We start from the raw sequence: 12,469 nt of genomic DNA, 5'->3' as shown, positions 1-12,469 counted from the left end.
TATCCTCTTTTACTACTTTGATGTTTTTCTTCCTCTTCGTTTCACGACTACAATTATTATTACCCTTATTAATAATGTTACTCTTTTGTTTGATAAAACAACCTCCATCTTGACTCATCACACATTATGGTTAAATGTCGTATCTAATTCATAATAACCATGTTCATCGCGGTCATTCCAAAATTGAGGCTTTACAACCTGCGGAGAACGTCGGGTTTGCCGCACGCGTTCTTCTAACACCAGCGCCCGAAGTAGAGACTGCCGAAGACGGAGACGAAGTGAATGATGCGGCCCCGAAAGGTCCGTGCGGAGACATCCAGTGCTTCGGATGATGAAGGCGAAAGACACGCCCACGACCGCTCGTCTGAGGAAAGCGAGAAAATCGCTGTTGGACATGAGCCAGGTGCAGTATAGTGTCGCCCCCTGTCAGATCTATGTGTCATCGCACATGTATGTTTTGTAGTTGTGTAGCTAGATGGCGCACCCCCCTTCTGTCATGTGACGAGCATTGGACCAATCGGGAGGTGCCATCTGGCGTGCGAAGCCTTGATTAGTAATAAACGGCCGCGGCTCGGCCGAGTCTTCGTTCCGGTTTTCATCGGGAGCAGTTCGCTCCGAGTCTCCTTCACTGCGCCGGCGCTAGCCGCGCGTTCGCTGGTCGGGGCCCCCCGCTTGCCTGCCGCTGCCGACACAACACCAGGTGTAGAGGAGGAACCAGGTCGGAAGGCAACGCCCTCCGAACCCGTGCCGTCGAGGAAGCTAGAAGTGCCCCGAGAGCGAGTCGAGATGCGTGCCCGCTGCGCTCGCCTCACTACCGGTGGCAAGGCAGCTTCAGTGGGCGACGTCGAACCCCGGGTCTGCAATCGAGCACCCCGCGGAGCGACCCGATTTACTGGTGCGGAAGAAACAGACAGCGGATAACGACGAGCGGCGGTCCGAACACAGAGGCAGGCGCCACCGCGAGATGTCCCGTAGAAACGAGGCCCCTGGTAAACGAGCAGCGCCCGGCTTCCACCTTTCTGGCACAGAGGCTGCCCTCGACGAGCCCGAACCCTTCGCAGCGCCACTGAAGCACAAACGACTGTTCGCTCCTCGGCTGCAGGATCGAGAGGGACAAAGTACCGAAACGGAACTGCTCAGCTACGCAACTGTGAAAGATAATTATTCTGGTCAGGTAAGCACATCGAATAGGACTGCGGCTGACCATAAAAAAGTAAAGAAAAATCCGTCTACCACGTTTTCTACTGTATGCATTCGTTCTTAAACACTAAAAAAACTGCAACAATGCAGATTCGGTCTGCTGGTCTTTCAGGCTTGTAGTTTCTATCTTTACATTTCGCTATATGCACGGAATAGGTGAATTAACATTCTGGTTAAAGCGATATAATGAATGCAGAGATTTGAATGAAGAAACTATCTATCCCGCACACCACATTCTATGACATCACTCTAGCTTGCTTCGTATCTTGACGGGACTTCGTTCGATTAACTGGTTAAACGTCACTCGCAATCAAACCTGTGTTCAATTGATTTATCAATCACTCGGCATGTTCCAGGACAGAGCTGTGGACAAGATACATAAGTGCTCCTGGAGGACCTGTCTCAGCGCCATTTAGAACATGGCCATGCTTAATATTTTCAGTGCCTGCTGCCTACGCTACATTTGATGACTTAATTTGTCGATCCGTCTACTCGTATTGTCGCGTCCTGGTGATCGATAAAACGCAAACATTGCTAAGAATAAGAGTTACGAATCAACTCTTTAAAAAAAACAATACACGCGTGACAATATATTGATTCATTAGGTAAAGAATGTGCGTTTTGAGTCTATGCTGTTTCGCAACTGTTGCGTACCACACTGCACAATTACTAATATGACAGTATCTATATGAATGAAAATCCCCATAAAAAGCACTTTAATGTCACCATGAGTGAAATCCTTGCGCCCTAGGTAATTTTGGCAAGCTTTACCGCGAAAAAGGGCTAAAAAGGGGCACTGCAGATAAGTATGATGAAGATAGGTGACCACGCATTCGAACTCGGAATGTGCTGTTGGTGAATATTAGTCGTAACAATTGGTTACGAGGTTAGTCGTGCAATAAGGTTTCTACTTGGGCTATTTAACATGACATTGTTCTGTTTACTGCACTATACTGTACACAAAGGACAAAAAAAGGGAGATTGGTACATATGTGCACAAAGCTTCAACTTTTATTAGTCGCTAGCCCACGTCAAGTACGTATATACCCCCGCAATAGGGTGGCCGAAAGTAAGTAGAAAACATAAAATGAGAGACAAACCAAGCTAATCAATGCACATCTGGGGCCGTATTCTGAAACTTTCGCCTTCCGCGATAGTTTCGCGACCGCGATAGCCACGTTCAATAAACCAAGCGACTGCTTACGCGTGACGTCAGCGTGCACTACTAGCGCGCGCTTGGAACGCTTCAGATCGCATGAGAGCGCGCACCGTGCGAGCTCAGAGCGGCTCGGGTGTGTTGTTTTGGAGTGTACTGGCCGCAGTACGGGTTCTGTGCGCTGACTACGGCTGGTTACAGCCGCTTTAGGCAAAATAAATGGAAAAAGAAAGTGTGAAAAGCTTTATTTTATATAGATTATCAAATATCGCAGCGAAACAACGCATGTAAGACGCCATCAAAAAGACTTCCACTGCAGTGTACTACAAGGCTTTGTAGTGGGCTCAGAAGAGGGCGTGGCCTAATGTGCTGCATGTTGCCACCGAGAGGTGGCAGGGCAAGAATTTTTTATTATTATTATTCTTTAACCTAGGTAGGGCATCCGGCAGCATAACAGCAAGAGCTTGGTGGCGCAACCCACCGCCTCGTTCCAAAGGGGACGCTCATAACATCCATCCATCCATCCATTCATCCTGAAGCTTTGCTCAGGTAGCTCAGGGAGAGGGCGGCTGCCTAGCGGGTGGCGTTATTGCACTTCGAAGTAGGCTACCGGTTTGTGCGCTGCCGACCGCGCAATTGTTTGTTGGGTACCCCGACACTTTGGCAGGAATAAGAAATTGCGATTCTCCGCATCACTGCAGACGTCTCGGGCAAGATCGCATGTCGTTCCCGAGGTGATGTTGAATGTCTGCCCAGTTAGTCCTTACAATCATTACGCTTCCGCGGGAAAATTAACTTGCCTGTGCCAATGCCACAGCCTAATCATACGCAAAAGGTTGACCCGTTACCTTCGCCATGCTGTTTGCCCTAAACACATCGAGTTTGATTCTTAAACTGCCATGGTACATTACGCGGCTGCAGGAAAGTAAATTTGCCATGCGCTCGCATAGGCTCGGAGGCCAATTTGTTCCGTAAATATGGACGTGCAATGTGAGCATGCACGGCACTCGTGCATGCTCGCTTTTACAAGACCACATTCTTACATTACAAAGCGTGACTAAATCCGCCGAAACAAAGCAGCATTTTTCAGAGCATGTATAAACACTTTATTTACAGTAACACATACAGCACATTGGTCAGGCGCATCTGGCAAAAACGTAGCAAAACAGCTTGCAGAAGCCAAGCAGCATCCCAAACGAACCTTGTATTGCTTCGCAAGTTTTGGTGGCGACATGGTCACGCGAAAATCCAGATGCCCCCAGAGCAGAGCAGCTGTGAGAAAGAGCGGTTTGATGAGTTGCCAGCTGCATAGGCGCGTGCTCACGCCACGCGCGCAACCACTCAGAGCCGTTTCGTTTCCGCCGGGGAGGGAAAGGGCAGAAAAAGGTATCGCGCGCGGTCCGCCGGCTTCGTTTCCGTTCAGTTCAGTCTCGGAAAACGGATGGTAATGCCACGCGTTGTGCGTTCTCCCGAAGAAAGGGCAGCGTTCGACGAGTGGCGGCGTGGACTCGGTCGTGAAAGGGCTCGCCATCGGCGCGCCGATCCAGCCGTTAGAGCCGCCAGATCCCAGGCATTCCGAAAGCAACGAGAAAATCCCGAGCACTGAGGGAGCGGGAGGCCGAAGGGAGGCAACGGGCACCGCTACCTGTGGGTTACTTAACCGTAACGAAGACCAGGTGCATGCAGGACAGGCTTGCCTTACTTCTATTTTATGGTAGAAGAAGGGTTGGTCATCTTCACATAAGCCTTTGATCTTTCGAGGAGCTGAAAAAACAACTTTCGCACAGAGCCTTCCACCAATCTTTTTGAGTCACGTTAAATTTCATGCATATAAGGTATCGCCGTTACCTTCTTCTTGTGCTCACCGTTTTTTGTAGCTGCGTTGTTTTTCTTACTTAAGCCTCTCAAGACTTTTTCGGCGATGGACGTCATAAATGGGATAGGATAACCACTGTCCTTATGCTTCGTGACCTTCCAGTGCATAATATCGCTGATTCTATGACCACATGACTTTCTGGCTTGGTTAATGGTCAAGTTGGCAATTGCTCTTGTTATTAACTTAGAATGGCCTGGGTCGTAAAGGAGCAGACTTTTTTTCGCTCCTCGTTTTGTACTCTCAACAACCATGAGTTGTCAATTGTGAGTTGATTGTCAATTGAGTTGTCAACATGAGTTGTCAACAACCAATGTCAATTTTCAGTCTTAAGAATTGGAGGCAATGGCATGAGCCATTGCTTACGGGGGTATTATCCATTGCTGATAATGATATTGTTTGTACCACTCGACTAGACGCCTCGTTTTCTTTATTTTTTTGGGTGTGAGCCTTAATAAGCATCATGGACCCCTCTACAGGAAAATAAAGGAGAACCTCACACAACCACTGCTCTGTTATAACGCGCAGCAACCCCTGTGTGTATTATATATATATATATATATATATATATATATATATATATATATATATATATATATATATATATATATATATATATATATATATATATATATATACATACATAGTCGAGTGCAAAAGTCTAGAGACTATGGTGTATGCAGAAACATTAATTCATTGTACCACAGCTATGCCACGCGAAATTTTATGAAAGCATGGCGCTGGTAAAGCAGGTGCCCGTGGGCACTACACTTCATTTCAGCCTTTATGGCTAGGATGAGAAGACGAAAGAAATTTAGCAGCAACTCTGGTCCTTAAACTTTTGCACCAGACTCTAGGCAAAATACACTAGGCCCGCTTGTCATACTTTTGATCGAGAGTGGCAGTATTCTTAACAAATAAAGAATGACAAATGCTCAGTATAATTACCTTCCTACATATTCATTTTGGGGCACCCGTTGCAATTGCGAAATTTAGGCCGAACAGTAAGGAAGTCAGTTTGCCTTTAGCAGGAATTCCAAGACAAGCAGCACTTTAGAGATATCGGTACCTCTAGTAGTTCGCGGGCCGATCTTAAGTGGAACGAAAACTGATGCATTCTTAAGCAGACTGTGCGTGTCACTAACATGGAAGTGGTGCTAGCCTAAGGAGTTTTCCTAAGCTAAGGTACCTTCACTTCTGCTCGGGCTCAGTTTCGCAATTACAAATCGTGCCGCAAAGTGAATAATAAACACGTATTGGTGTACCTTATTAAGTAGCCACCTAAATATTGCGACTCGTGCATGCAATGCCTTCATATTCATGTGATCCGCTTGAAGACCTAGATTGCTCTGTATTGTCCCTGTGAATAAAAAAAAACGTTTATGTTAATGTTCGAAGAAAGAACGTAAACGGTGTTTGTGCCACTTTTTTTTCTGTTTTATTTAAGTGATCGGAGACAAACTATTCAAACGCTCTATTTTACTGAAACATCCTCGGCTTTCCCATTTGAAAGTAGCGTAACGGCATCGGCGATCTCAGGTCGTATTGTGCGAAGCTGTCGCGGAAGTGGGAAGTCCACCCGCCACCAAGGCTCCTTGGAGTGGGGCCGAGGCGTTGTCGGACGAAGGCGGCACCAGCATCTCGGCCGGTGCAGCTCGCAAGAGCGGCCGATGGACGGAAACCGCAGGCCTTCACAGCGCGGACATGAACCGCGCCGTCCTCGTGGCCATCCTGTGCGCATTCGCAGTCATCGTGGCAGTCCTTGCGCAGCATGTCGTGATGCATAGGTCGGATGGCGCCTGCTTCTCGGCTTCTACTTGGCTCAAGGTGCGCGACGACGTGTGTACGATGAATTACACGATGATTCCGCTGCAGCGTCAAGAAAAGCGAACAAAGTGCAATGACCACAGTGCGGGATTTCCAGGCTTCAAATGCTGCTTGTTTTGCCCTTTGCTTTAGTATTGGCGGCGAGGACTTACGAAGTCGCCATCTGTCGGAAGCGCCTCCCTTGCGTAATATGAGGGATCACGCGGCGCCCCCCTCATAGCTTTCGCTTACGGCGCTAAATAAGAACACCACGTGGCAGCCCTCCTGTGCATTTATGTAGGTACTCTCAAAACTAGGGAAGCTCTTGATTGTCGATATAACAATCTAGGGCGAACTGAAAGCACAGAATCGTTTACAGACGCTATCTCTAGACGCACGCTAATACGTACAGTGAACGCCACTACGCGCGGTCGCCGCGATAGCGTTTCCCGAGCCGGATTCTTGCGTGAAAGGTAGGCAAACGCTGAGAGTGGGCAATGTGAAATATGTTCTTTTAGTGCGTTGTCTGTATAACCAAATAGGGCATAACATAATGAAGCCTCAATGCAGCGATCACACGAGCTCGCAGCGACCGACTGCGCGTCTGCATGCATGTCCGCGCACAATGTTTTGCTTTCGCTCTGAGCGCGTTTTCGCACCTTGCTGTGAGCTTCAGGCCGCAGCATATGAGCATTTGACAGCACACCAGCAACCATTGTTGCGTGGACGCTATCAGAACTGTTCAAAAATAATTTCATAATAGAGACTTCGCCGCCTACGGCGACTGTGATGTGCCATCGCAACGATTCAATTTTTTTTTGTTTTCTAGATGCTTGGACATTTCAATATTATTTCTCATGTTGCGTCGCACTGTATGTTTATCGGCCTTCTCGGCGTGCGATTTCCCTCTGCATATTTTTAGTAATCCAGTGCATTAATTCATAACACAAACATGACCATATGCCATGCCTTTTTTTGATGTGCGTCTTGCCGCTCCCTTTCCGTTCCAGTGAACTTGCCAGTATCTATCATCAACAAGTTCACAGACCAAACCTTCATGACAGTAGCCGGGCAGCGGGCGCGGGCGAGCGTCTTAATGCACGTTTTCTGCTACTCGCCGAACATCGCGCAGTCCCGGCGCCGTAGCAGAAATCTTCCTTGCGTCTGTGCTTGCTGCATACTCGAGTTGTAGCCGATGGCTGTCTGCCGGTTCTAAGCTTCGCCAGCCAAGCTTCACGCTGCTCCTTGCCCTGCGGTTACATGCGAATAAGGCTTACATCGCGCTATGTTGCGTACGTCTGGCACTGCGGCACCGAGCCTACCATGCTGCACGCCACCAAAGGCAGCCACTACTTATTATAGTGATTTCAAATGTTCTCAAGCAGACACGCAAGGCGGCAAAGCCTCACCACTTTATCAGAACCGCTGCGCAAGTGGAACGTTTAAACTTTCGTTTTCAGCTCGCTTCGGCGCTTCCGAAGCAGCCGACGCAGCCGCTGTGTCCACGTGACCTGGCCTCATACCACGTCACGCCGATAGTGGCACCAGCTTCTCCAGTGGTGTAGCTCGCCCCCAATATTAAATACAGCGTGTCCCACATAACTTGAGCCAAGTATTCAAAAACGAAAGGCGCGTCGGAAGCGAATTGAACCGAACGCACAATATTTGTAATAGCCTAAAGTAACGCAGACAATGTTTTGCTTTCCTCGGAACTCGCTAAGTAATTAAGTTTAATTCCGCAGCTTTTCAATTATTGGCTGCGGACCCCAAGTATGATACGCAGATTTGTAGAGCACCTTGAGAAACCACCGACTGAGTAGTTTGTTTTACGATGCGTCGCACGTAGTCCTTCCCCCCCCCCCCCACGAGTTGCAATGAAAGCCCGCGAAATTTGAAAAAAACCACGTGACGGAGCGCCTTCGCAGCGGTATCGTGCTGCTCTCAACATGCGTTCGGTGAACAACGTCGGCTCCCGTCGGGTCACGGCGAAAATGCATGCAGCTGGCCGTGTGCTGTCGATGAGATAAAGAACGCCCTGCAGTTTCCTCGTTGCCAGTCACGATGCAGCTGACCTTGTTCACCGAACGCACGCTTGAGAGCAGCACAATCCACTGCGCAAGCGCTCCGTCACGTGGCTTTTGTCATATTTCGCGGGCTTTCTTTGCAACCCGTAAGAAAGGACTACGTGAGATCGTAAAGGAAACAACCCGATCGGTGGTTTCTAATGCTGCTCTACAAATATGCGTATCATATTTGGGGTCCTCGGCGAATAACTAAAAATTGGGTAATTAAACCAAATTAGTGAGTTAGGGGGAAAACAAAAAACTGTGAGTTATTTAGGCCATTTCAAATAGGATGTGTTTGGTTTAATCCGCTTCCTGCGCCTTTAATTTTTAAATTCAAGGCTCAAGTTGTGTGCGGCATCCTGTACATTCTCTGTACCTTTCTTTAGGACTTGAAAATTGGTTTTGTTCGGCACAGACTGGCTAGAACGTTTCCTTCCAAATTGGTCAAAGTGTCCTGCGATATGTCTATTTACCTTACACTCCCTGAACTGGTTCAGGATGTGCATGTCGCTTTTTTAATTCTTGACTGCAATTTTCACGGTGCCGGCTTCGTACATAACGAGTTCACAGCCTCCCCCGCAATTACCGCCAACGGTTACCCTACGAATGCACGGTGGACTGGCCCCCCGCAGTGGCTCAGTAGGGGCGACGAAGCTCTGCTTCGGAGCACGAGGCCCCTGGTTCCATTCCTGGGTGCCGCAGCGACCAGAATCTAATATGCGGAGATACGTTTGTTAAACTTCGGGTGCGCCTAAGAAAAAAGCTATTTGGTTAAACTCAACGTGGGGATCCCTCCACTACGATGTCCCTCACGGCTTCTGTGTGGCGTTGAAGTGTTAAACATCACGAATATTTCGGAGACTGTACCTACCGGTTGCGGTGTAATTACGGCGATGTCGGGTTTGATTACTTGGATTCGTACCTTTGAGGCAGCAGTTAGCTAAACGGCATCTCCCACAACTTCTGTTCAGGAAATGGACAAGCAGTGTAACTCTGCCGACTGCCTTACTGCCGTGAAGTTCATCGCCGCTGCCATGAACGCTTCAGCCTAGCCTTGCGCCAAGTCCTACACGCTCGCGTGCGGTCGCTGGCGGTCGTCCGTGTCGGCCTCGAAGATCGAGCCAGACTGGACGTCGCCCACCGATGGCAACGCCTCGTGCACGGCGTCCATGAGAAGTGACTGCGTGGCCCCCGCCAACGAGAGCTTGTTGCGCGCTGCGCAGAAATCGGCGACCTCTGACGTGCAGGTCAGTCACGCGGGCAAAGTCTACGCACCGTGCCTGGCATCCTTCGTTGACAAGGTGAGTACAAGCACGGTGCATGTTAGTTCCCCAAGTCGCAACACTATACGCAGCCGAGCTTGTTTCGGTAAAGCGTTCGAAAGCCGAGCTCAGAGACGGTAGGTGAGGGCAGAAAAATGCGAGCAGCTGTGGGTTTGTTGCTGTGAAATGTTGAGAGCCCCCTTGTAATAAAATAAATTGTCAACAGGTTTCTTTCAAAGTGTCCTGTAGTATTCTCCGAGTGTACTGACGCTGGCGGGAAGGCTTTGCCAAACAGATACCTGAGCCACAGAAGTGGAATCAACAGATAAATTTGCCGCAGATAAATTGACCCAGAGGGCGGCCCGGCGGGTTTCTCCGGAAATTAGGCGGTATAACCCCCCCTGCCCACGCCATCACTCCTCACAGACAATCCTCAAGCGCCACCAAATCAATCTTGAGACTTGACAGCTATTCGGCGGTCAAGATTTTGCTGCCTTTTTCACTCCTTTTGGATGGCGGCAGTTATCGGCTTCTCCTGTGGTTCGAAGCCCAGTTTTCTCATCGATTTGGTGCCCGCGCGAATAACTCGAGCTGTGTTCAGTTGTCATCTAATGCAATGGTCACGCGCATCACTGTTGCTTCGTTAGTTCAGCCTTCTTTGTTTAGACCAATCCAGGGACCAGGATAAAGCTTCAGTTCGTATTCAGCTGGTCTGTATGCTCGTGGTACGAGTTGCGGCCGGAGAAAACGCCACTTGCGTTTAACTTTTCATTTTGTTTCATTATTTCCTCGAGTGACGGCTGGCCGGGACGCTGGCTGACTCTTGGAACCATAAACTCGTGATATGGGTTAGATAAGGTGGAAAAGTCATGCTAAACATCGTCCGTCGTCAAACCCTGCAACAACCGTTAAACCCATAAGCAATATCAATGTCACTCGTTAACTCGTCTGGCTTTTCCCTAATTGTACAGCACCAACCGTCGCAAAGATTTCATAAATTAAGCAATCTGCTAGGGGAGGGAGCCGAGGCAACAGCCAAACAGGAAGGAAAAGCGAAAATTAACAAATTTAACCTTTGTTTGTTTATCGATCAACATCTGTTCATTTAAAAACGGAGTAGAGAAAACGTCGCCGGAAGTGGAGAATGATTCTGTGTGTTTTTGATGACGCTTCTACAGTTATCAGTCGAGCGCCCTGGCGTAGCCACTTCTCTACTGTGGTTATGTGGGTGTTTTTCTAAGCTTCCACGGTGGGCGCAGTACGTCTAGAACCGCAGCGTCCTGCACTCTACGCGGCTGTACGGCACTAGCTGATGGCCACGCATCGTTACGCAACTGACAAAAAAGCAGTACGAGTCGAGTCGGCACTTAACTTGGTAGAGCAGCAAACGAGGGATCCAAAAGAACTGTGATAATTTCGGAAATACATATTTTGCTATAATTATTCCAGAGATAATTCAAAAAACGCTACTAGAAATCTTTATTATACAATTTCGCTTGTTTACTTGTCCTAGGCAGTGTTGTTCCAGCGTTTGTTTCTTGCGCGGGGACATTTGATGTGGTTCCTTGTTGGCCAAGTAAAGGAGATGTGTATGTCAGAGGCTGTGGGACACAACTTATTTCATTTCTCTTTTGCGGGTTTAAGCGTCTTTATGGCGAAGGGTGGACAGTATTCACATCTGTACTAGTAAAGGTATCCCCCCCCCCCCCCGTATCTTTTGCAAAGAAAGGTCACCTTGGGTTGGGCCCCCGAAAAGATATTCTGAGTACGTGCCTGATTTGCCGGCTGTTTATCCACTCGGTGGTTCGTGGATAAATTAGTCGAGCATGACAGGATGCTTTGCTTTCCTTAATTGGCTTGTTAGTGTGCGTTAAGATTCAATTTAGTGGGAGAAGGAGTTTAGAATGCTGGTTCGCCAAGATCGTGCTTGGTCGGCTACCCCACATCGAGGGAGGTGTAAGCGGCAAAAAAGATAATGTGTAAATAAAGTGAATGACAGCCTTAAGCGCCCGAGAATACCGCCTGACCGCCGTAATGGCAGCCGCAGTACCTAATTATCACTAGTTTCATTTCACCACTGTCCCTAGAATTGCGTCTACTGAGATTATTTGAATTATTACTGTGAAGAAAAAAGCAATTTGGGCAGAAACCATCGACAACGATTGCCAGTGTAAGCGAACAGCACGAAAGAACGAGCGAAAGAACGAGCGAACGAACGAACGAGCGAACGAACGAGCGAACGAACGAACGAGCGAACGAACGAGCGAGTGAAAGAATGAACGAACGAATGAACGAACGAAGAAAAGAACCAGCCAGGGAGTGAACGAATAAACGCCTTCCTTGCCAAAGCTCACGCGCGACACTCGTGACACTTACAAGGGACACTGCGGAGCGACAGCTGGTCCGTTAAGGCTAGTAATCAGCGTTGCCATTTTAGCGATGTTGTCGCTAGATGTAGCAAGCTTTTGTTGTTTTAATTGTAGCCACAATTTTTTTTAGTGACTACCGATTTTTTATAGTGACACGACCGGACAATATCGCGACATTTTAGCGAGTGCAAGTTAAACATTTTCATTTGAGAAACAATTTCTTGAACGCACTGTTTAATTAACAGCTACAGCTAGGTGGCCGAAATTGGGATTACGGCACATATGCTCTCTGACCACAATGATTTAACAGCGGCTCCACTAACGGAGACCGTACGCTGGCGTCCATTAATTTTCTTTGACCCACCAGATTTTACGACCACACTTAAGTTCCGCTGGAGGATCGTATTTTTGCTTTTGTATTAAAACTTTACGGCAAGATCTGCTGTGGAGCTCTATAGTGCACGTAATAGCACGCTGAGCAGGGCGCCGAAACTGAAGTATGCTCAGAAATTCAGACAAGTGGCTCGAGGACCCACTTTTGTGCAACTGACTCTTCTGCTAGAGGACGAAGAGAAGAACCTTGCAGAATGTAAATATTGCAAGCACACCGAACTAAAAAAAAAGCATGCAAGAAGCATTAAGATGCCTCAGCATCTCGCACGTCGAAGCAGCCGCATATGATGTTTCCGAAAGCCAGCACCACTTCGTATAGTGTAGCTGAACGCGCTCTTTATTGG

General features: G+C 48.2%; 1 protein-coding gene across 4 annotated transcripts in view; it reads left to right on the top strand.

The window, feature by feature from the left end:
* The first annotated feature begins 569 nt into the window (after positions 1-569).
* Positions 570-12,469, top strand: part of LOC135899188 (uncharacterized) — a 122,491-nt gene continuing 110,591 nt past the window's right edge. For all 4 annotated transcript variants that reach the window (XM_070539566.1, XM_070539568.1, XM_070539567.1 and 1 more), the window contains exons 1-3: positions 570-1,174; positions 5,769-6,056; positions 9,073-9,402. In XM_070539566.1, coding sequence (XP_070395667.1) covers positions 965-1,174; positions 5,769-6,056; positions 9,073-9,153 — 579 coding nt within the window. In that variant the 5' untranslated portion in view covers positions 570-964 and the 3' untranslated portion in view covers positions 9,154-9,402. The remainder of the gene's footprint in view (positions 1,175-5,768; positions 6,057-9,072; positions 9,403-12,469) is intronic.

Source organism: Dermacentor albipictus, chromosome 5 (assembly GCF_038994185.2).
Source record: "Dermacentor albipictus isolate Rhodes 1998 colony chromosome 5, USDA_Dalb.pri_finalv2, whole genome shotgun sequence".
NCBI lineage: Eukaryota > Metazoa > Arthropoda > Arachnida > Ixodida > Ixodidae > Dermacentor > Dermacentor albipictus.
The sequence above is the reverse complement of the archived record's forward strand: the minus strand, read 5'-3'. Positions and strand labels throughout refer to the sequence as shown.